Raw genomic sequence first — 23,809 nt, 5'->3', positions numbered from 1 at the left:
TTCTGCTATTGCTGCATGGCTGTTAATCTTCTCTCCAGTTGATCTGCTGTTAACCTCGTTATGCTGTTATTGATGTTGGTCTGCTGTTTGCCTCGCTCTGCTGTTAGCCTTCTTCTGCTGTTAACTTTGCTCTGCTGTTGCTGCTTCTTTTTGGTCGTTCTGCTATTGCTGCATGGCTGTTAATCTTCTCTCCAGTTGATCTGCTGTTAACCTCGTTATGCTGTTATTGATGTTGGTCTGCTGTTAGCCTCGCTCTGCTGTTAGCCTTCTTCTGCTGTTAACTTTGCTCTGCTGTTGCTGCTTCTTTGCCGTCGTTCTGCTATTGCTGCATGGCTGTTAATCTTCTCTCCTGTTGATCTGCTGTTAACCTCGTTATGCTGTTATTGATGTTGGTCTGTTGGTACTGTTTGCTGCTGTTGCTTCTGTTTCTCTTGGTGCTGCTCCTCTTACCCTTCACGTCTAACCTCGTCTACGACTAAGCTATTTGCAGTGCTTGAAATAAATTAGTTTAAGTCTCGCATTCATGCTCAGTGTTCATTTAGCCCATGCAAAATGCAGTTTTATTGCTGGAACTACATCTTTTAGTATTTGTTTGAGCTGGTTCTCCCACTATTGACTTTTTCTTTGTTCCTTCTCTTGTGTTTAATCAGCGTAGAAGTGATTTGAGGACTGTGCGAATAGTTTTACCTCCATTACCATATTCCAATTCCCTACTTCTCCCACTCTCTCTGTGGGTTTCTTTTCATTTTGTAGCCATTACCAAAGCCACTCGCTTGTCGCTAATTTTTTCACTTTAGTTTTGCCCGACGATATGGAAACAATCGCTGAACTTCAACCAAACCAAGCCAACAGCCACGCGGCAGTAGGCACACAGGCACACAGGAGGAGGAGGAGGAGGAGATGGGCCAGGAAGCGGAGGTTGGAGTTGAATTTCGGTTCGGTTTTTGGCAAAGTTGGTTACAGCGATTGAATTTAATTAGCTTATCATGAAAGCGTATTCCCCATAAATTTATCAAAATTGCTTTACACAGCAGCCCGGGCATATCTTTGGCCGGGAAGGGGGGGGTCTTTGGGTTGGGTGGCATACAGGACTCCCGGCAGCTGTCGGCAGCGGCGGCTGGGTGGGTGGGGCGTAGCACAAATTGCATTACGACCCGCCCATTAAACTGATAAAAACGAGAACCGAGAGCGAGAGAGAGAGAGAGAGAGAGCCGAGTGGCGGCGGCTGAAGAGCGACACTTTAAAGTTGATGGTTCGAGAGAATCTAAAATCAAATTTATTAACGCACATTACAAAGCGCACACTTCATAGCACACCAAATGGTTGGGGTTAGGGTTTGGGTTTGGGTTTGTGTTTGGGTTGGGTTGTGTCAGGGGGTGGCTGGCAGGGGGTGGTACAGCTGTCAGTGTTGAAAAGCTATTTGTGAAGCAAAGGGAACACAGTTATTTGTAGGTGTATCAGCAATAGTTCCCACAAATGACAGTCATTCATAAATCTGCAGAGTTCCTACTCCGAATAAGTGTCTGTGAGTTCCTTTGAAAGTTCATTGGCTTCTTCGAAGGCAGAACATTAGGAAAACATGCGCCTAATTGCATCCCTGACCTTCTGCCACTGCCACTGATGGTTAATGGGTGTATCTACGGCCATATCTATGTCATTATTGCCCCAACCATTCCAGCCATTGATGAGGCTCCTACGCGTTTCGTGCTAACTTTGCGTTTGTGCGTGGGCGTAGGCAGCCCTTAATCAGCTTTAAGTTGCGGTTCGATCAACTCAGCCTTATCGACGGAAGCGAGGGTCCGACACACCGACACACCGACACACCGACGGACCGACTGTTCACTTTGATAGCTGGCGAACTGTGTTAATTGATAAGCAATCGTTAATCGCGGTGCCTGGGAGTGGGACACTTCAACCCCGAAATAAAAGCATAACCGCGCTCCTTCCCTTAACCCTGTCTCTGTCTTTGCCTCTCTCTCTCTCCCTCGCTCTCTCTGTCTGTCTGTCTGCCTTTGTGGCATGCGCCTATCTCGGGTGTTCCCTGCACAGGCGTTCGCTTGTAGTGTCAACGCGATTATGATGATTATGTCGCTTCATGTGATATGGTCAGAGGTAGTAACACACACACAGACACACACAGAGAGAGAGAGGGAAAGGATTAGTTGGGGGCATGCAGCATAATCATCATCATCATCATCGTCATCCGTAACCATCCGGCCAGCAATTGGAGGCATTTGTGCGTGAAATTACATTGAAAATTTAATTGTGCACACACACAAAGCACACAAAGTGCCGGTCGGCGGCGGAGTGCATTAGATACGCAAAATTTGCTCATAAATTAAAATGCAACACTGCCGCCTGCTGCACCGCAATCACTGTGCAACACAGTGGCATGGTGAGCAGCGGAATGCGGATAAGAAATGCGATGGGAGATGGCACTGACCACACCCAATGTCAGCGATTCGGGCATTCGGGGATGAGAGTTTATTGATCTGGCCACAATTCAGTCCCAAGTCGACTCAAGGCGAGTGCCATAACCTGGCCATGTCTCGACAGAGAGCCCACACACCACACCACACCACACCTCAATCAACTGAATCTGGGGCAAACGAAATTGAGAATTTAAGAGAAATCGACTGAGGAAAGGCTGAGGGCCGCTGTAAATAAAATATTATCAACCATAACCAGGACAGAGTGCTGGCAAACTTTCAGCACGCAATCATTAGTTGATTGTCTATCGATCTGCCTTCGGCGTAGCTACTACGTAGTACTATGTGCTACTTCGGGGACTGCATACACAGCACGTGGCACACGTGGAAGTTGCCGCACGAATCTCTCCTGTTGCGGCCAGCTTGAAAAGTGCTGCAGCAGCTGTCCCCCTTTGCTCACCCCACTTCCACTCTCCACTTTCCACTTTCCCAGTCAGTTGATGCAGTTTTCCTGTGCGAAAATTAACAAACAAACACACACACATACACACACATGGGGGGAAAGCGAGTGTGGCAAATGAAAATGCGCGCGCGAGAATTCAATTTGTGGAAAAGAAAATTGTGTTGGATGAGCGGCGGCGGATGGTGGGTTAGGCTACGGTTTAGCCTGCTGCCTGCTGCCTGTTTACTTGAGGTTTGTTGCCACCCCCACAAACCCCAAACGTCATAGCCAGCGGTGCAGCAGGAGGAGGAGGAGGATTCCCTGCCGGAAGCAAATGCAAGCGAACAAACGAAGCTCGCAAGGCAAATACGAATACGACTATCCCCTTGGGGATGGGTGAAGTGTTGCCTGGCTGGCTAGGCTCTGTGCCACATGCCACATGCCGTGCGAGTGTCTTGGGTTAGACCAAAATTGGCACAAACGGAACTCGATTGAGTTCGCGGCTGCCACGAGGACTTGTCACCCACCCATCAAGCTGCTGCCCCACAATGCGTTTCCGAAGTGTAGGTCTCTAGGACCAAAGGTATTGGCTCTCTGTAGGGTTAGTGTCCAGCTTGATGGGCTCACCCGAAGGGATAAGCCCATTGCTGCTTGGAAGTGCCGTGGATTTCTGGAAATATAGATATATGTGGTAAGCCCCATTTACATACCCGGGGAAAGGAATCTTTCACGCCTTTGCCTTAGCGTTCATCGAGTATGCAAAGCCTTTTGTTATCCCCATCATTGCCCTTGTCCTTGTCCTTGTCCTTGGCAACGCCTGCGACCAAGTGGGGAGCGAGTCGCGTATGGCATGGCATATTCAACAGCACAGCACATGCCTAGAATGCACCTGCAACCATCCTCGTCCCTATCCCATATGCAATTCATGCCATAGAGATCTTCTCCAGAGGTGGTTTGCCCCGCTGGAGCTGCTGGAATACAAATGACGGCAATCTGTTTGGCTGCTGGATGCCAGCTTCGACGGGTTGAGTTGAGTTTGTGGGTAGTTGTGGGTGAAAACCCCCCAACCCATTGCCACCGTTCTCTGGCCAAATATTTCTATTATTAATGTCTGTTTATCTGCATGCGACGTTGTCGTGAGTACGGTGGATAACACCGTACACACCTCCCCCACTCTCGGCTCTCTCTCTCGCCCTGTCTCTCTCTCTCTCTCTCTGTCTCTGTTTTGTTGGGTCTCTTTGTTTACGCTGCTTTATGAGCTTCGATTAATTTTGCGCGCAAATAGCAGCCGGAGAAGGAGAAACAGCAACAGACGGAGGAGCAGTTGGTATCTCTTGCGCTCAGCTATATTTATACATAGTTTATTAGTTGTTGCTCTTCCCGAGACCCGAGACATGCCCAATGCTAATGATGATAATCATCATAACGATAATGATTATCTGTTGCGGCTTGGGGGGCGGGAGGTAATCATTATGAAAAGAGAATAAAGTGCACCCTGGAGAGAGTTAAAGGGCTGACAGATTACCTAATCGGAATACATATATATAAATGTAACTCGCAACTTGATATGATTCACCTCATGGACAGAGAGCATTCACATGTGATGCCACAGTGTCAGAGTCTCAGTGTCTCAGAGAGTCTCTCTCCCAACGTATGGTTGGCAGCAGTTTGTAGCTTTTGTCCCCGTTAATGACGCTTGCACTCAGCGTTTATTGAGGAAAGTCTGGAGAGATTGGAGAGGTTGTAAATCTTCAGCTATCGCTTGGCAAACGAGTTTTGTTTTCTTTGGGTTTATTTTCATTTTTCGGTATCGTAATTATTATTATTTTACGAGTTTGAGTGTGGAAACTGCTCTGTGGATCGTAGGCCCGAGCTGTGTGTGGCCTGTGCTAATGCAAATGTAAATATTTCCAAGCATGGGTGCAGGGAAAACCAATTTGGGTGGTGCCAGGGGAGTGGTGTTTGCAGAGTGACGCACTCGGTGGGCGGGTTCCACAGATTAAGAGATCTTGATAAGCAGAAAAACCGAACAAACAGAAACATTTGCGAATATTCGCGTAAACAAATAACACACAAGCGTACACAGATAAACACATAAACATACGTAAACAATGTGAACAGGCGAAAGCTCCCTCTCCCCTCTTTGCCGGCAAAGTGCGAAAAATTCTTATCTAGCGATCGATAATGAAGGCGAGGTCGAGGCGGTGAAGGAAGTGCATTACTATCAGCATGTGTGGGATGTGTGTTCGCTCGGATTTAGCTAGAACCCTCGGACTGGTTGGTTCTTTGGGGGTAAAGCTTTTTTGCTGCTGCTGCTGCCGCTGCTGCTGCGAAGGAAGGTCGGCCGACGTGACCAGCGGCACATAGCGAACGAACGAACTAGCAGCGAAAGCTTTTGCGAAACGGTTGGAGGGGGGACGGGGCACTGCGTTTGGAGTCATTTCCCGTTGCTATTGCCCAACCAATTTCTATATAAAGCCCCATGCAGGGCGTGCGTCCCGCGCACATTGCAAATATCTCAGCCCCAGGTTCGGTCGCTCTCGCTGCTGCTCTTACACACACACAACACAGACACAGACACAGACACAGCATGTGGTCAAAGATTGCCATTAGTGGAGCTCTGCTCGTGATGGGTGGCGCTCTGGCCGCCAGCGTTGTGGATAACTTCGCCTATGTGGATCGCTCCCTGGAGGTGGCCATGCCAAAGGCCAAGCGTCATGCGGCGCAGGAGTAGCACGAACGGCGGAATGGAATGGAATGGAACGGCACAGAACGGAACGTTGGAGTGTGGGTTAGTGTACCAGAACCACTCATAAGTGCCGCTTACATAAATACATAAATACATAAATACATACATAAATATGTATGTATCCATATGTACATGTATATGTATATGTATGTAGGAGTGCCGGCACTCCTCTGCTGCCGTCTACCAGTGGCCCCAACGAACAACACCCCACACAGAGGTTGATCCCCCTCCACCATAGAATTAGGTTTATTTTTTTTTTGTATCATTAATTTCGATGTTAAGCGACAATTAAATTCCAACCAAATGACCTGCAAATTCTTTTCGCTGGTGGGGCTTACATGAATGCATTTTGTGACTTCGTCGGTGATCCATGATGTTGCGAGTCCCTGTGGGTAGTGATCAGTGCTGGGGCAGCTTCTGGCAGGCAGTCCAACTGCTGCTGGAAATACTTGGAAAATGTGTTGGCTAGCCGGAGTGGGAGACGAATCCCCCTCGGTTCCCCTTGTCAACATATTAAATTGAATTTGGTTCAGGCCTCATTTGCTTTTATCTTTGCTGACTCGTCAACTCCCCCACCCTGCGACGAGACTTTCAGACCGCCACTGTAAGCCACACACACAATCCCAACTCTCCCCCCTCTACCCTCTACACTCTTCCTGTGTCAGTGGCCGCAATCTGTGGGCTGTGGCGCCGCACAAAAAATGACTGGCAAGCCGCAAATACTTTGTCAGGATCAAGTTGACAGTCGGTCGGGCCCGCTCGTTCCCTACGCTGCTGTGGTCCTGTCCGGCAAGGTCCTGTGCTCCATCGAGACTGAGACTGAGCGGGCCTATGCCCACCCTCTCCTGCAGCCAGGTCCTCACGCATTTGACACTTTTTTGTCTTTTGTCCGAGAGCCGGCTGAGTGTCGCCATATGCCGGAGTCCTGTCCGCTGTATCCTGTCTGGGTGTGCGTGTGTTGAGGCATTTGGCAGAACAGATTGTTCAAGATTTGATTTCGGGCAAGCTTTTCCACCAGTCACAGCCACAGTCACAGTCTCTCTCTCTCTCTCTCTCTCTCTCTGCTGTCTCCCTGGAACAATCGTTAATCTAATGAAAGATGACATTCTCTCTGTGTGTGTGTGTGTGTTTGTGTGTGGGTGAGTTAGGGGGAATGTCCCAAAAACATTTGAGCCGGCTTTGGCATGTGACCACTTCCCCATCCACATCCACATCCACATCCGATTTGGCCCCCAGTTTGTCGGGCATTCATCATTGCAGGCGCAGGCCTGGGGCCGGCGGGCTTTGATGAATAAGCGGCTAGTTAAGTAGTGGCCGGAGTAGTTGTGGAGAGGGAGAGAGAGAGACTGCCACAGACCACCTGCGATCACAGTTCAATCTGGTCAATCTTCTACTCCCAAAGAGGCTGTCGCGAGACTGCATTCGGGACTGTCTCCTCAGAGCTCTTGCCACGCCAATAAAATTTGATTAGCCCAAGTCCACAGGCTGCTGGGAATGTGAGGGAACAGCCCTAACCCTATCCTGGCCGTCCTAGGGCCTGGCCAGGGCAGGGACATGTGCATTGTGTATTCATGGGGGCAGCACCAGCACAGCGAGGACCTTAGACAGGACAACTTTGGGTTAATTTACATTATAAACTTTGAATATTTTATTGTTTGCAGAGGCTAAGGACACAGCTGGCCTCCACTGCCGTCTTTATTGGTGCGGATGCCTGTGGTCAGCAGAATGATGACAGAAAGGAGCCGCCTGATTTAATGGCAGCATAAACATTCCTGGCCAAGATGCCTCCTCCGGGCTCGCTCTCTGTGGCACTCTCCGGTCGCTAGGCTACACCCTGCTGCCACATTTTCTACTCGAACTTTCATTACCATTGCCAGTGCCAGTGCTAGTGCCAGTGCCATTATTCCCTTTTGCCATCCTCATTAGCATAGCTGGCTGTCAGGGCCTGGCCTGGGCCCGGCTGCTTGTTAAGCTTTTAAGCATCAGGTTACTAAATAATTAAACAATTTCCCCCGTTGGCAGCTCGTAAAGCAAATCAACCGCAGATTTACAGTGGAGTGGAGGGGCACCACCCGTCCAGGAGCTGCACCACAGACAGGTGGCAGACATCAACGTATCGGATTGCACGCCAGTTTTCATAATCACAAACTCGATTATGTTTCCCTTTCGAAGGATGTTTTCCCTTTCAATCGCTGGTGGACACTGACTGCAGCTGATAGCTGTTCCAGTCTTTGGTCTACGCAAATATTGTGAGTAGAAAGGCTCCATTTAGGACTCCATTTGGCGAGCAGAGATAGAGATACTCAATGATCCATCGATTAACCCTCCTGTATGTGTATCCGTGTATCTGTAGCAACTGCACCTCCAGCTCCACCTGCACCTCCTCAGATCTCAGCGCCACTTATGGCTGGCTTTTCCGTTGAAAACTCATGTTTATGGTCCTGGAACGTTTCTCCAGCTGAGAGTTTTTGGCCGAAGCTGCTAATAAGCTACGTGTTTCAGCATCAGCTCAGGCAGCACACCCTTTGAGTTGCACGCTGGTTGCAGCGGTAGTTGCCACGGCTTTTGGGCTAATAAAAATACGAGACAATTTAAGCCGCTGCCTTGCCGTGTGCTCTTTGTTGTTGGCCCTCCCCACGCACCCAGGAACTAAGCCACATATGAGTAAAGCCCCAAGCTAATCCACAGAACAACACAGAACCCGAGGGGCGGAGAAGCTGAAAATTAATAATTTATATTTAAATTTGTTTGCTGGCGCCCAACAATGAGCCAAGGATTTTCAACGCCTTTTTTTTGTGCTGGCAAGAAGAAAGGGGGGAAAACTCTATGGCCCAGGGTTGGTGGAGTGCGCAGGGGAGGAAACTCATTTAAAGAAATTCTCCGCTTATCGGTTGGCTGCCATCGAAATTAGCTAAAGCCAAAAGTGCGCAGAAGGACACGGACACGGACACGGAGACGGAGATGTCCAGGGTGCAAAGCGTATGCAAGGAATGCAATAAATTATAAGGCAAATCCAGAGTTGAGATCACAACAACCACGGAACGGCCATTAAATGCCCCCCTGCCACCACACCCACCGCACTGGTGTCTGTGCTCGCTGCTCGCTGCTCGCTGCTCCCAGCGCTCATTCTTCATTTATTCTTGCTCCTTGTTGTTCCTCCATTTAAATTGATAAAAATCGCAAACAATTTTTACGCGCCCGCCACTCAGGATCAGCAGCAGAAGAGGACCAGCATGGGACAAGGACAAGGACACGGCTGGGGATGAAAATGCAGAGGAGTAAGAGGGAGCAAGTAGCTGCTGCTGCAATCAAACGGCAGTTGGAGACTTTAGTTTGTTGTGGAAATACTCACAAGTAGGATCAGAATGTTTAAACAAATAAATGAAACAAAGAAAATCTACTTGCTGTGGGCAGTGCATAAACCAATCTCCATCAAATAATTATAGACTTTGAAGGGGGAAATGCTGGATGCGAACACGAAAGAAACGCCAATTTATGTTTGGCATATCTGCAGACACAAAATGTGTATGGAATAGAGCTGCTCGAGTTGCAATTATTTGTTCGAATTGCTTCATTGCTGAAGGTATTTGCTGGCTTTCCAGCTTAGGACTCCTCATCCATCTGGATGGGCTTCAGTCGGTCCCTGCGTTAATTCATTCCCTCTCTGTCTTCACCTTCACCTCTGTCTGAAACCCCCTGAAAATTGTGAGCATATGTAAATCGTTAAAGCCGCAAAATGTTTCAAAGTGTCTCCTTTAAAGCAAACAATAAGAGTGCGCAAAAGGAAATCCAAAAAGAAGAAAAGTTTAAATACAAAAATGCTGACAAATGCGATTCGATTTCCATCCGCAACTGGGAAGGTTTCAGCTGTTGGTCAGAGTGGGGTGCGGGGTGCGGGGTGCGGGGTTTCGGTTTTCCATATCTCAAAGTTGGGAAATTAAATTAAATTTCTTTATTGGCACTTTTTTTCTGCATTCGTTTCATTTCGTTTGCCACGCATATGCATATGCAGAAGGAAGCGGCAACAAAAAAATACCCACCCAAGGGTGGGTCGTTGTGTGGCTGGGGGTTGTCTGTGTGGGTGGGTGGTTGGGTGGTTGGGTGGTTGGACAGCCGAAGCAATCAGCAGCAATAAATGATAAGCTTCGAGGCAAGAAAGCCTCTGGCAAAAGACGCACGAACACAAAGCAAAACACAATGTGGGGCTAAAGGCCAAGCAAAAAACGTCTCAAAAAAAAAGCAAGGAAAGGAAAGGAAAATGTCACATACCAGACCCGGAGTCCGATCCCCGCTGCAGCAGCAGCAGCAGCAGCAGCAGGGCCAGCACCCACATTGAGGGATGGAATAGGCTTGGATTGGACTTGGACTTGGGTCTATGTCTGGTGGAGATGGAGGGGGCGCTTGTCTGGGGCTACTTTGCAACAGATTTGCCGCTAACGAAGCGCACGATTTCCAATAATGTGCAGAATGTGTCTGCGAGATGCGGATGCGATTCAGTTGCTACCCAGCAGGACATCGGACAGCCACGTTTAAGCACAACCAGTGGGAGGGAAACTTTATTTTAGTTGCTAGTTTCAATTCCGCTTTCGCGCTGTTTCTGCTTTCTGCTTTCTGCTTTCTGCAATTGCCGCAGCAGGGTATCTGCGTAGTCCAGCTTCTGTCTGCCCCACAGGCACACATTGAGATACAATCAAGTGGGCTTGTGGGGGGCGTGTGCGAGTGTCACTCATAAAACGTACACCGAATGGACATCCACACACCACGGAGAGATGCGACTTGTTAGCCGGACTCTTTGCCATAATGAGTTCCCTTGTGGCCAGGCCAGAGCAGGCCAAATCGCCCTTTTATAGAGCCACCCAGGGGTATGGCGTAAGGGGCTGTGCGTCAAGGTGAAAGCCACTTAAAGCCAAGGGCATGGCTCAACAATTTCCAGTTATCGTGTGACACTAATGAAGTGACAGACAGCCACAGCTACAGCTACAGCTACAGTCGAAGCGCCGAGACGCCGATGACAACCCGACCGCAAAAGCCTGAAGTGTGAATTCGTTGTGGCTGGGGAGCGAAGAGCCACTTGGAGTTTGATGTCTCCGCTTAAAGCCGTTTAAAGGGCCAAAGCTTCCGGCCCCCCCTCTCTGTATTATTCTCTCTCCCGCGTTTGGTGGTCCTTGGACAGAGGCCACATACATTATTAATTGCAGAATAATTGCAAAATTGTGTTTGGCCAAGTTAATTTATGCAATAAAACTTTACACAGGCCGCCGAGCAACCAGAGACCGACCGACAAGCCACCGACTGACTGATGTGAGTGGGTGCACTGGGGCACTGGGACACTGGGGAACTGGGGGGGACTCCCTGTTATTATGGACTTCGGTTTAAAGTCGTTCGCTCTCACTCAATTTGCCACTCTGCAGTGCCGTATAATTCCTTTGCTCATTTAGAGCAAGTGCCGTGCGGCCTTTTTTCTCTTTCTCTTTCTCTTTCTCTTTTTTTCGGTTTCGTTTCGTTTCGTTTCGTTTCTGGCCAGCCAGCTAATGAGCCACCGATGGTCATGGGCCAGAGAACCCTTCGCTGTCCGCGGTCCCATCCCAGGCCAGGCCAGGACAGGCCAGAGCAATTACTTAATCATTTGCCTAACGACCAAATAGCAGGCGAACGGCAACACCAAAAATTAGCAACAATTAAGTGAAAGTTGAAAGGAATTCGTTGGGGGTTTTCCACGGGCAGGCCCCGACCGGCTGGACAGGGTTTCAGTACTCGAAACTGGTAAGCCAAGGGAATAAGCACAAGTCTCAAGTGGTGCCACATGTGAGTGTTGAAATCCAATTGAAAAACAGATACACAAAATAGACAGACAGACAGACAACATAGACAATACATTTCAAGACGCAGCATTATCCTAAGTACAAACACAAAAAAACGATTCAATCGATTGCCCAGCAGACATAGAAATTGTCCAAAGAGTTGGCATTTTGATGCCACTTTTACTCCGGTTTGCAGTGCGCTAATGCTTAAGTTCTGTTCGTTGCCACTCGGAGGATTTGACTCCTCCACTCCCACGCAAAAAAGAAGCCATCGAACGAGGGGAAAATCAACATAAACATTTTTGATATTTCAAATATTTTTCATTTAACATTCCTTGGCCGAGGCATGAGGTTGCCGGGGCAGCGGCAGATACAGCAGATACAGCAGATACAGCAGGATTGAGATACGCTTGGGCCTTGTCCTGGCTTGTTGTTATTATTGCTCTCCGGCTTCTGCTGCTCCTTGCCTTGGCAGCTGTGTGCAGAGTCAAGTGTCTGCCTGTGTGTGTGCATCTGCATCTGCATCTGCATCTGCCAGATACGTAGCTACGTGTGTGTGGGGATCTTATGGATTTTTGCTTGGGCCCAGGCAAGCATATAAATCTATTATCCTTTAATTTAGCCACAGAAATAATGAAACATCTAAGAGTCCATTGTGTGCCACGCCCCAACCCCCCGTCTCGCTCTCTCTCTCTCCCTGACACACATAAATTCAATCAACGGCAATTTGCTGGCAGGGCTGCAAAGGCGTCAATGTGCAATTTATTTATTGTTGCCACAGCCGCTGCTGCTCCTTCCTCTCGGTGCAAGACTGCAGCACCCAAAGCTACATAAAGGGCACATACAGGGCATGCCTGGCTGCAGGGAAGCAGCCACTGGAGAGACTGCAAATATTGAAGCAGCTTGCAGTTGAAGGAGGTGTCTCGCGGGCACTGTGTCCATTTTTATCCGCTTCCCAGTTGCATATATCGGCACAGTCTCTAGCTGTTGTGCTTGGATCTGCAAATTGAATTTCCATTTTGCATTTGTGCGATTTTGGCAATTCATTAAAATTTGCTCCATCGAATGGAGGCAGAACTCGGAGGCAGCTGCAGCTGCAAGGCAAATGGAAATGCAAATTCCCCAAACCAAAACCGTAGAAAAAAAAAGGCAAGGGAGCAGGGGAGAAGGGGAACAGCAGCAGCCACCAAGACACAAAGCAAAGACAAAGCCAATGCGTAAAATTGGCAATACAAGAGAAGGCCCCAACCCCCAAACCACTCGAGAAGAGTCAAAGGAAGGCAGTGGCAAGTGGCAAGTGGCAAGTGGCAACATCTGGCCTGGCATCTGCCTTAATTAGGCAATGTGGGAGCGTGGAGCGTAGCTTTCGGTGCTGCCTCCGTGGAAATTCGAGTGTGGAAATTCGAAATAAAAATGGCAAACAAATGCTGCAACGTGTTGCAGCAAATTCCTACACACACACACACACACATCCCGGGGCATGTCCTGGCACAGCGATGATAATGGGCCAACACGCTTGAAGCACCTCTGGCTGGCCACCAGAGAAGTTATCGAGTGAATCGATTAACATTGCGACGGTGCTAATCGCATCAAATGGGAATTATCCAGCCAGCGATTGATTTACGGCCATGGCCAGTGCCCGTGGGCCCCCGGTCTCTGGTCACTGGTCACTGGTCACTGGTCACTGGTCGGATTTTTTAAGCTGCCTCCAATCTTGGGGGATATTCGCAATCAATTCCGATTCAACTGGCCCAACACGCCCTGCGAAATCATCTCCATTTCCGTTTGCATTGGAGCCTCGCTGCAGTTTTGTGCTCTCCGCTTCAGCTCACACGACGCCCACTCAATTGAGTTATGATTTATGTGCCGGCAACAGGTGAGGCAGCAGGCTGGTTAGGTGCCAGAGATGCCAGCCAAAGGACACGTTCCACATCCGGCAGGCAGTGCTCCTCCTGCTGCCGCACCATTGGGTCCCCGCCCTGCTGCAGGCGTCAACTTTTCGCGCCTTTCGCGTTCGCCTCATAAACTGGACCGTTGACGTCACATTTGGCATGCAGGACACGAGACCCGGCACGCCTAAGCCCCTAGCTGACATGCTTTACAGAGGAGAGAGGACCTCGCTGCTCGGCAGTTGGACTGCCAACTGATTAAAATGCGTTGCAGGACCATAAAAACCGTCGAGCGTCGACCGTCGACCGTCGACCGTCGAGCGTCGACTGTGTGTCGTCGGCTCTGGCAGCGTTGCTGCATTTGCATTTATATTGTTTTGACCCGAGCATTATTATCATTTCTTTTCCGGGAATCTCTTTCCCCACACCCCTGCCACACCCACTGCACGCCTTCATTATTTGCCCTCGCAACGGACACGTAGAGAGCCATTCGCCATTCGCCATTTGCCATTCTCCGCGCTGATCCTTGATTATGCCTCCAGCATAAAGCCAACTTTTGTCGCCGCCCCACGGCTCGCCCCGCCCTCGAATGCAACTCGGACAGTGGCTGCTGCTTTATGGCACTTCTTAAAACTCATTCACGGGGCAAAACTTTGCGACACTTTCCACAGCAACGTGGTCCCGGGTGTGCCCATAAGCCAGCAAAGAAGGCTTACTGCAAGGAATACTTCCGCAGAGTGAAGAGTGAAGAGTGCTGACAGTCGGCAGCCTTTGATTCAGCCTGAGGCAACGGCCTGGTTTGCCGGCAGATCGTGTGGAGGCTCTGGTAGAATCTTCCAGCAGCCAGAGGGGAGTACCCCACTTTCTGCCACTGCCCTTGGTTTCGGGCCATGAGATCTCCAAGGCTTTGCCACCTACACCAAGCAGCTTGAGGCCCACATTTGCAGCATTTCGATGGGCGTAATCAGTGGCCCGCATCGAAATGGCGCCCACAGAACAACACAGCAGCGGGGGCGGAGCAGCAGCAGCAGCATTGGGAAAATCGAAAAAAGACAAGAAAAATACCCAAAAAAAACAGAATGAAAGAGAGGAAGAAAGAAATGGGAAACGGACGTGGACGCTGACTGATTAGAAAAATTGTGTAAGACATAAGAAGCGGGTGTGGGGTGAAGAGAAATGAAATAAAAATCAAGCAAAAAGTTGCTAGAGCTGCACGAAGCCAGTGGGCAGGGGGCAGGGGGCAGGGACCATACGCCGGGGGACGACTGTGAAATGAATAAAAAAGAAATTCATCAAATTTTGGAAGCGACAAGCCCCCGCATCCAGCATCCCAGCATCCCAGCATCCGGCCGGACAGGAAGCGGCTTGTCAGCACGCGCAGCTCCAACAAAATATTGTTGAAAACAGTTAGCGAAACAATTTAATGATGAATGATGGTCAATAGGAAATTTCTTGCATTGTGTGCGGGGCGGGGCGGGGCGGGGCCAGTGCTCATGGCTGAGCAGCTCCTCCTCCCTCAATCCCCACCACACCACACGGAACCCAATTGAATGGGAATTTATTAAAAATGTTTCGAGCACAAAAAACAGGAGCTAGGAACTTCTTCAATCGAGGAGCCTCTCGGTGGAGCAGAGAGGGTTTTAGTGAAGGGTTTTTGGCTGGGGGGGGGGGAACGTGCTTAGAGCGGAGATATTGAAGTGCCTGCATGGGGATTTGTATGCCTGACTCACTGGTTTTCATGGGTTATTTCTGTGGCTTATTCTGTGGTGAAATATGGCATGGAAATAGCTGCGAGTGCTGAATAATTGCCACATTCAATCAATTTACAGTGGCAACGCAATTTGTTGTCTGCCGCAGACTTCGAGGGTCGGGCACCATCATTATGCGAGACTTAAATTGGCATTTATCACATTGACAAACTCCTGTCTTCAGTCTTCAGTCTGCAGCTCAGCTGTCGACTCGCTGTGCCATTCGTCATTCGTTCATTTGGCAATCAGAAATGAATTTTTTGTCCTTATCCTCTCTACCCATTCCCATTCCCATTCCCATTCTCTTTCTGTGTATGTGTGTATGTTGTTTTGCAGCCCCTCCTGTCTTCGATTCTGTCAATTGGCATTTGTCAAATGACTTTGGCCTCCCCCGTAGAACAGTTGCAATAGGCAATGCCATTCGCTCCTTTCGCTTTTCGTCTTCGTCACGTCAGGATAAGCAGCAGCAGCAGCAGCAGCAACGGTAAAGAGTGCTGGCAAGGACCTAGCTGTAGCTGTAGCTGTAGCCTGACGAGCTGCCAAATCTTTTGGCAAATCATTTGAATTTGTGCGATTTTGGGCATTGCCATTGGCATTGCCATTTCCTGCTGGTCATTTATCTGGGCCTAATGCGCTCCATGACATGCCGAAGGCATTAGCCAGCGCCCAGTATCCCGCATCCCGCATCCCGCATCCCTCATCCCGTATTCAGCTTCCATGATTAACAGGTTTCTCCATTGTGGAGGCACTTAGTGGGGCATCAGGCTCGAGTGGATGTTTGGGATGTGCCATGTGGGATGGCTTGGGGATGCCATAAACTCTGGCCAGAGCCAATTAAGAGCCAAACAATTGTGGGTACAAGCACACACCATTCGATACTGACGCACACACACACACACATACAGAGTCGATTTCTTGGACTTGGAAATGGCCTTGGCCAGCCCTCGGGGCGTATAATTTTATTGTGATGAACTGATAATGTGACATTATTGCAACTCATTTGTCAACAAATTACATCCAACATCCGCTCGGACTGTGGACTGTGGGACTGTGGGCTGTGGGCGTGGCTGTGTCCTGGGCCTATGTATCAATCAGTGTGCACAAGGATGTGCCCCCCGTGCGAGGACTTCCGAGCTGCGTACATGGAAAGCAAATGAATGAACGAATCGCCCGGCATTGGCAAAGATCAAAAGTGTCAATAAAACAAAAGCAGACAAACAAGAACCTGGACCAAGACAAAACCAACAAATGGAAGGTGGAATTGCAAAGGGAAAGCCACGAGCAGGAGTGGCAGTGGCAGTGGCAAAGCCAAATGACAAAAGTGGCAAACGTGGCATAAATTACAGAGCCAACAACCCACTGAAAGAAGAGCTAGTTAGACCCCAAGCAAGCGGCGCAAAAGGGACTGAAATCTCCACTTAACAAGTGGCCTCCAATGATGCGCGACAGACAGAAGTTCACATGGCAGTCCGGGGCAGAGTAGCGGAGAGACAGCATGTGGCAGCAGGACACACACACACACACACACACACACACACACACACTTGACAAAGTAAATCAAGGAAAATTAAATGAATTATTGCCGCAATAAATGTGGGCGCATGGCAATATAAATTGGGAATGCTGCCGCCTCCCACTTCACTTCACCCACTTCAAATGGAACACAAAAGCAACCAGAGATGGGCAGACAGATGGATTTAACAGCTTGCACAGATACAGCTGTAAGATTCGGCCAACGAGTGCAGCACACAGATCCAACAGATCCCAGCCAGAGTCCCGAAACCCATGCGATGCTCTTTTTTTTTGTATGATTGATTGCTGGCACACGCCACCACGAGAAGAACTTCAAGTGCCCAAAGTACTCGAAGAGACCAAAGCCCTTTTGGCTGAGTGTCCTTTAATTAATCCAACGGCTATCTAATATTCGAATGTTGATGGTAATATTGAACGCCTCTCCAAGCTCTCTCCTTTGGCTCGTTTTCTTTCGAATTTCATAGATTTCTCGTTGGTTCTGTTGGTTTTTGCCATTTGGACTTTGATTTATTTCAACTGCTTATAATTTCGTGCACGAGGCTCAGTCTGTGTCATTTCTTTTTGTTCTTTGTGGACTGGTGGGTTCGGTGGGTTCGGTGGGTTCGGTGGGTGGAAATAAATAAAAATAGATTAATAGCCGCTCGGTGGGGCTCGGAGACAATAAATTTCACTGCCAACTAATGCGACATAAGAAGAGGATCAACTATTTACGTCGCCCCCTCTGCCGTCAACCCATTTGAATTGTTTCAACGGACAGAAGCTGATTGCTACAGTTATGCTTCATTTAGCTTTGTCAGCTTTGAGCTGTGACACGATTTTTATATCGTTTCTCATGATGCTGCCACTGCCACTGCCACTCCTGCTACTCCTTCAGCTACTGCTACTGCTCCCGCTCTGGTGCTCCATTGGAACCGTCAACAAAGCATTGGGCCACGTTAACAAAATACAACAACAACAACAGAGGCAGCAGGGAAACAGAAACAGGGAAACAGGAGCAACAACAAAAGCTTTTAAGGCCGCATACATTTTTAATGAAACGAAATGCGGCCATTAAACATTCCTGAGACTGACTCTGAGACAGTCCTGTCAAGGCATCCCCCTCTCTCTCTCTCTCTCTCTCTCTCTTTGTCTCTTTCCTGTTCCACTTCTCAGTCTCCGTTTCTGTCTGCTTCGGCTCTGGACTTCCTTTTCCTCTTCCTGTTCGACGATGCTGCGCCCAATGCCAATGTCCCAGCTTCGCCCACCCACCATCCTGTTGCCTTTTTTCCTTGTGCCTTTAGCAACAATTTAAACTTTTATTAATTTTACATACCCCTCACACACACACACACACACACACACACACACTGTCCATTGTTGTTGCTGTTGTTGTGGGTTATTAAAAAAACAAGCTGCCTGAAAATCTTTTCTTAAATTAATATTTCTTTGTACGAGTGAAGGCAGCAGCAGCAGCAGCAGCAGCAGCAGCAGCAGAAAAATAAATAAAAATAAAGGAACAAAAAAACATGAATGTGGGGAAGCACAGCGTCGTCGACTTCCTGTCGTCCTTTTCCCTGGCTTGCACGCAGTTCAGCTTTGATGCGATTTTCCATTTATTTTCACCACCTCAAAGAGCATGAATGAAAGTGGATGGAAAGCGGGTGCGGAGCGGCTGATTGGGTGTAGAAAGGGGGGAAACCATATTTCAATGCCGCCTAAAATTACTCTCCACTTATGCTGCAGCTTCTGTTTTTTGTTTTGTTTTTTTCTTGGCTTTATTTATTGCCAATTAAATATCGGCATCGTGGGTATCGATGGCTCAACTTGCAGTGAGAACATCTCTGATATTTCAGCCTCTGTCTGCAAATGATCCTCCTCCCACTCCGAGCTGGCTGGGATGCGCTTCTTTACATCAATTTATGCAGCGAAATTCCATCAAATTTCCTCGGCGCTAATCTTTCTTTTAGTCGATCCCTTTGCGCATTCCTCGATGGTGTTATTTGCTGCCTCGTGCCTCGTGTTCTTGCATATTTTATAAGCCGCTTAACCCGCCAACACAAAAGGATAACTGCAAAGGTCTTCAGATACATTCTAATTGAAAAATTCCAACCCTATGAACAACAAGTGGATTCTCTGCATCATTATTTCTGCATACCTCCTGGCTGCCTCCCGCATTCCAACTGCTGATCCTGCTCCTGCTGCTGCCTTTTATTCCCCAGAAACTCTTCCGCTTGCTGTTCGTGTTTAGTTCTGCAACCTGCCCTGCCCAGTGAAAACCAAACTATTTGTTTTCGCGCTGTAATTTGCATTGGACGCACCCAAAAAATGTCAGGTCCAAACGCGAGAGGAGCCCCTGGACGTGGGCGGACACTGACTGGAGGCGTTGGTGGTGGTGCCTGGGGAACACTTTGACACGTGGACAATGTCTCCATTCTGCCTTAACTTCCCCCCCCAACCCCGGTTGACCTCTGCGTCTTTTGTGTGCCTTGCGCCACTTTTCCTTCTTCACTTTTGCCATTCAACATTTTCTCGTTTCAACTTTGCTGTGTGTGTGTGTGTGTGTTTTTTTTGCGCTTGTGTGCTTTTTTTTTCATTTTAATTGATTTCGCTTAAGTCTCATAATCGTGACACTTTGGCGCCTTTTAATTTGATTTTATTGGCCCTCAGCATGCCAGGCAGGCCCGCGGCAGGTCAGAGGGGGCCGCTTGAGTCGGTTGAGATGTGGCGGGTTGGGGTTTCGAGTCGGGTCGGGTCGGGTCGGGTCGAGTCCTGGCTGGCACGGGGTTCAACTCGTTCAACCCGCGTCAATTGGCGGCGTTTTATGACGGCGGCCTCGGCGGCGGACTTTATTATTGTGTAAAATAAAAACATTGAAACAAAAATGGGAGGAAGCAAGCGGGACGGGGCATTGTTCGCATTCCTCTCCGGCAGATATTTGATGCCTTTTTGCGTTTTGTTCTGTTTGTTGTCCTTTTTTTTTTCTTGCTGTTTTCATTTGCCTTAGCGCCGCCTACATTCTCGTTTTAATTTGCGTAATTGAGTGGCTCGTTTTAATTTGCATTTCCCGTTTGCCCTTCCTGCCTTCCTTCTCTTTGGGCATTGGGCCACATTGGGCCACATTGGGCCTGTGAAGATGCTCCTTTTGTGGCAGCCCATCGCAGCCAGCACTTGGACACAGCTTGGACGCCGCCACAGAGACTTCGCTCCACGGCTGGGCCGCAGCAGCAAGGAGTGCTAAGCGTAGAAAAAAAGGAGCAGCTGGGCCAGGAGTTGCTGCCTTTACCCCAATGAAAATGACAAACTGCCAATGGGTTCTGGTTCTGGTTCTGCTTCTGGCTGTGATTCTCTTTCTGCTGCTGGCCAGAATTCCTTGTCTCAGATTCTATTTCGGTATGTCTAAATCAATTTCTGGCCACAGCCTTCGACTGCGAAACATTTGACAAAAGTTGCCCACAAACAGTCAAGGACAAATTACATTTAATTTAATTTCGAGCTTCATCCCTTAGCACCCCTCCCCCCCCAACCTGGGCCCAGCTCCAGCTCCAGTTTCAGTTTCCAGTTCCTGTCCGAGCTGCTGTCGAGCGAGTCCTCCATCTACCTGACACTCTCGATTCCTCGATGGCTTCCGTCCCTGTGACCCATTGAAGCGTTTAGCCATCCATCAGTCGTCGCCGGCTTTGGCTGTGGGCTCTGTCCTGTGATGTCCTGTCCTGTCGTGTCCTACCAGCACGGACACGGGCCGCCTAACTGATGATGAAGTTGCTCACTCAAGCGCCAACGCCAAGCCACGCCCCATGAAAATTCATTCGCTCAGTCAATCCCATTGATTCCGTCCACCTCCTCCCTCATTTTGGGAATGGGAGCTCCAAGCTGGCAGGACATTTAATTTATTAAAGAATTTGTAAAGCAATAAGTTTGTATCCCATTGCCCCCGTCCTACCTGCCTGCTCTCTCCTGTCCCTCTCTCGCCGTTCTATTCCACCCAGTCGGGAGTCGATAATCGTTTTCATTAAGCCCAACGACAGGGGGCCAGGACACGGCGGCTTAATTGCTCCATCCGCCCATCCCCCAATCCACTCCACTCCACTCCAGTCCATCCCCAAGCATCACTCAAATGGACAGTCGCACTAAGCGACACTTTTTAATTAAAACGTAAAAACGAGTGGCGTGGAGCTTGGCAAAGTCTTCTCGAATGCCTTGGCTTGGCTGATGAGCCAGCTGGAACTCCAGACGAGACTTCGGAGCTGCGACTTGGGACTCGAGACCACAAAAATTCAATCAAATCGCAGCGAGAGAGAGAGAGAGCGAGAGAGAGCATCATTAAGCGGAACCCAAGGAGAGAGGAGGAAAGCTGACTTTGGCTTTGGTTAAAGTTTCCCCTTGGCCACTGACCCTGGCACGTTACGTTATTAGGCGACGTAAGACGTAAGGCCACAGTGCAACCTTTTCATCTGTTTCCCCGAGGGATCCTTGTTCTCTCTGTTTGAGCAGCTCTTTTCACCTGCAACACCCCCCACCCACCGCTATCTATGTGTAACACCTGCATCCTTCATTGCTAATGAGGTTACATCAGAGATGATGATTCGTTGCGGCCTGCTGCTGTTCAATCCGCATCTTCGGACCACAACAATCCAATCAAATGGCAACGCATCAGCCCATCCCCCAACCCAAAACCCCCAATCCCCCATCCACTTGGTATCCAATCTCTTGGCCAGGGATCATTAGGCAACATTCAGCAAAGGGGTTTTGGCTCGCAACGTGGGCCAAAGGGGGAAGGGGGTTAACATTGCAACTGCTGCTGCTGCTGCTGCTGCTGCTACGGGGGTGTGGCGCGGGGGTGGTATCCGTGTATCCGTATCATCGCTTCACCTTCATGTTGCGGCTGCTCATTTGCGTAATGCACAAATTTAATTTACGAAAACGCGGCAGAGGGAAAAAGATGCTGCTGCTGCCTGGCCAACTTTTTACCCTTTCCCACTGTATCCACCCCAGCCCCCCCCCCCATGTCTTCACCCTTCTTAACCTTATTTCTTCGTGGCTTGAACCAACTCCCCTCCACGCACTCCCTCTCGCTCGCTCTCTCTCTCTTCCTGCTCTTTGGCAGAACTTTCTCCACGGAACATCAACGACGGAACGCGCTTACCCGCAACGCATTCTGTGCGGTCCGGAGTGCCCGCTGACCTCCGTTCCCCCCCCCCCCCCACTGTTGGCCACAGAATTTAAGGGGGGAAAAAGCTTACGTTAATTGTGTGTATCCTCCTCCAGCTGCGTGGCAAGTGCCCTGGACGTGGGTCTGGGTCTCGTCTTGGCTCCTCCCGAAACAGTGGGGGAGAGCAACAGGAAGCACCGCGGCGATGCCAGGGTGCTCATTTTAATCAATTTTTAATTTAAATTTAATAGAGTAACACGCTTGGTGGGATGGATGAGTGGGGGTGGTCTGTATGTGTGTCTGTGTGTGTGTGTGGCAAATTGACTGAGGCTCCATCCACTGGCACAGGGTGCAGCCGCGCCACTCCGCTCCTTCTGTCGCAGCACATTGGTGTCATTTTACACGCATTCCTAGGTAAATAATCTTCAGAGCGTCACTAATGCGATGACTTTGTGCCACAGCAGAGAGAGAGAGAGAGAGTGGAGTGTGGAGTGTGGAGTATATTGAGAGGATTGAGCGGATTGTGAGGGGTGCGGCAATGTAAATTTGCCCACAGAGTGGGACTGCAATGTGGGTTAAGGTGTCACAGAGCACGAAGCGATATTTAAAGGATTAAGTGATTTCCCTGAAAATGAACACAATCCCTGCCAAGGTGCGGCAACAGCATCGATTCGTCCGGCCTTGGTTGCCACAGCGTTTTCCAGGCCAGGCCAGGCCAGGCCAGGCCAGGACGTGGGCGTCTCGGGTGGGCTCTGGCAAATTGCGTGTTATTTTGACCATTATGCTGCCATGGCAAGCAAGCAAGGACTGGGACGTGGGACGTGGCATGGAGAGGGCTTAACGTAATTCAATTTATGGCCCCGCCTCCGCAGCTCTCTCTCTCTCTCTCTCTCTTTGCTGTTGCAGCACCCAAAGCTGGACTGTGGACTGTGGCCTGTCAATTGGTTATTTATGCGAGCTTTTTAGATTTTGGCGGTTAATTAAAGCACATTATGCCTTAATTGCTAGATTAAAATGCCTTTTTGGGCCAGAGAGAGAGAGACAGACAGAGAGAGAGAGAGATGGCAGATGGTGGATGGTGGATGAAGTGGCGTGTGGGGGGGGGAGCTTGGGGCAGGTCCCGACCTTTTCTCGCTTTTGTTAGTTGCTTTTTAATGACTCGAAATTAGTTGCAAATTGGAGGGAAGCCCAGGCCAAGGGTCGGCTCTTTTGTGTCCTTTTTTTGATGAGCAGGAGGCAGTGTGGGCGAGAGGAGAGTTATATTCCCACTTGATTCCCTCAATCAATGCATTCCCTGGGGCACTCTCGGGGCTCGGACTTTGAGCGGCCAATGCAGCTGTCATTTGTCAGGCCACCTTTTGATGGACATGGAAATGGAAATGGAAATGCAAGTGAGGAATGGGAAAGGGAATGTGAATGTGGGAGTGGGTGCTAGGCCCAAACTGCATTTGTCCACTTTGATTGTCATGATTGCATTTCTTTTTGTGCGTGTCTCTGTAGCTCTCTCTCTGTGTGTCAGTGGGTGTCAGTCCTGCCTGGCAGTGTGTACGTGACAATGGCAGAAAGTCAGACAGCAGCTGGGGCCCTGCTGGCCCTCCTGTCAGGACAGAGCCGACAACACAACAGGCAGCTGTATGCCGGGAGATGGCAGCCCGCGTATAATGATATTAGTCCACGACTAATGTATGCAAGCTCCTCTAATAAGCGCACTGCACATTATTAGTTATTAATTAGTCAGGTGAATCGGCCCTCGCTAGGGTCGGCCTGTCGCTTCTCCCCTCCCAGCCCTCTCCCTGCCATGCATGCACCGTGGCAGCCCTGTCGGGGCACTTCCCCCGGGGCAAAGTGTGCCCAGGCTTTTGTTGGAAGAGCCAACCGCATTGAACTACGACTACAATGGCCTGCGGCGGGTGTGCCTTTTCCCTTCCCTTCTCGTTCTTTTTTTATTTTGGAGGGAGCTCTGGCCGCAGCACTGCGCGGTACAACATACTGAATATTGAATTATCAGAAATGAGCTAATTGAAAAACTCAGTTCGCACCCACACACACACACACACACACACCTAACGGCGCAATTCATCACGTAACGT

General features: G+C 49.4%; 1 protein-coding gene across 1 annotated transcript; it reads left to right on the top strand.

The window, feature by feature from the left end:
- The first annotated feature begins 2,121 nt into the window (after positions 1-2,121).
- Positions 2,122-5,923, top strand: LOC117588596. The gene is made up of 2 exons (XM_034280001.1): positions 2,122-2,140; positions 5,445-5,923. The coding sequence occupies exon 2, from the start codon at positions 5,462-5,464 to the stop codon at positions 5,603-5,605; it is 144 nt and encodes a 47-aa protein (XP_034135892.1). The 5' UTR covers positions 2,122-2,140; positions 5,445-5,461; the 3' UTR covers positions 5,606-5,923.
- The last annotated feature ends 17,886 nt before the right edge of the window (positions 5,924-23,809 follow it).

The sequence above is a fragment of the Drosophila guanche genome, unplaced genomic scaffold (assembly GCF_900245975.1).
Source record: "Drosophila guanche unplaced genomic scaffold, DGUA_6, whole genome shotgun sequence".
In the NCBI taxonomy this organism is placed as follows: Eukaryota; Metazoa; Arthropoda; class Insecta; order Diptera; family Drosophilidae; genus Drosophila; species Drosophila guanche.
This window is presented reverse-complemented; position numbering and strand designations above follow the sequence as displayed.

Coding starts and splice junctions, on each gene's coding strand:
- LOC117588596 (XM_034280001.1), top strand. CDS start 5,462: ATGTGGTCAAAGATTGCCATTAGTGGAGCTCTGCTCGTGATGGGTGGC.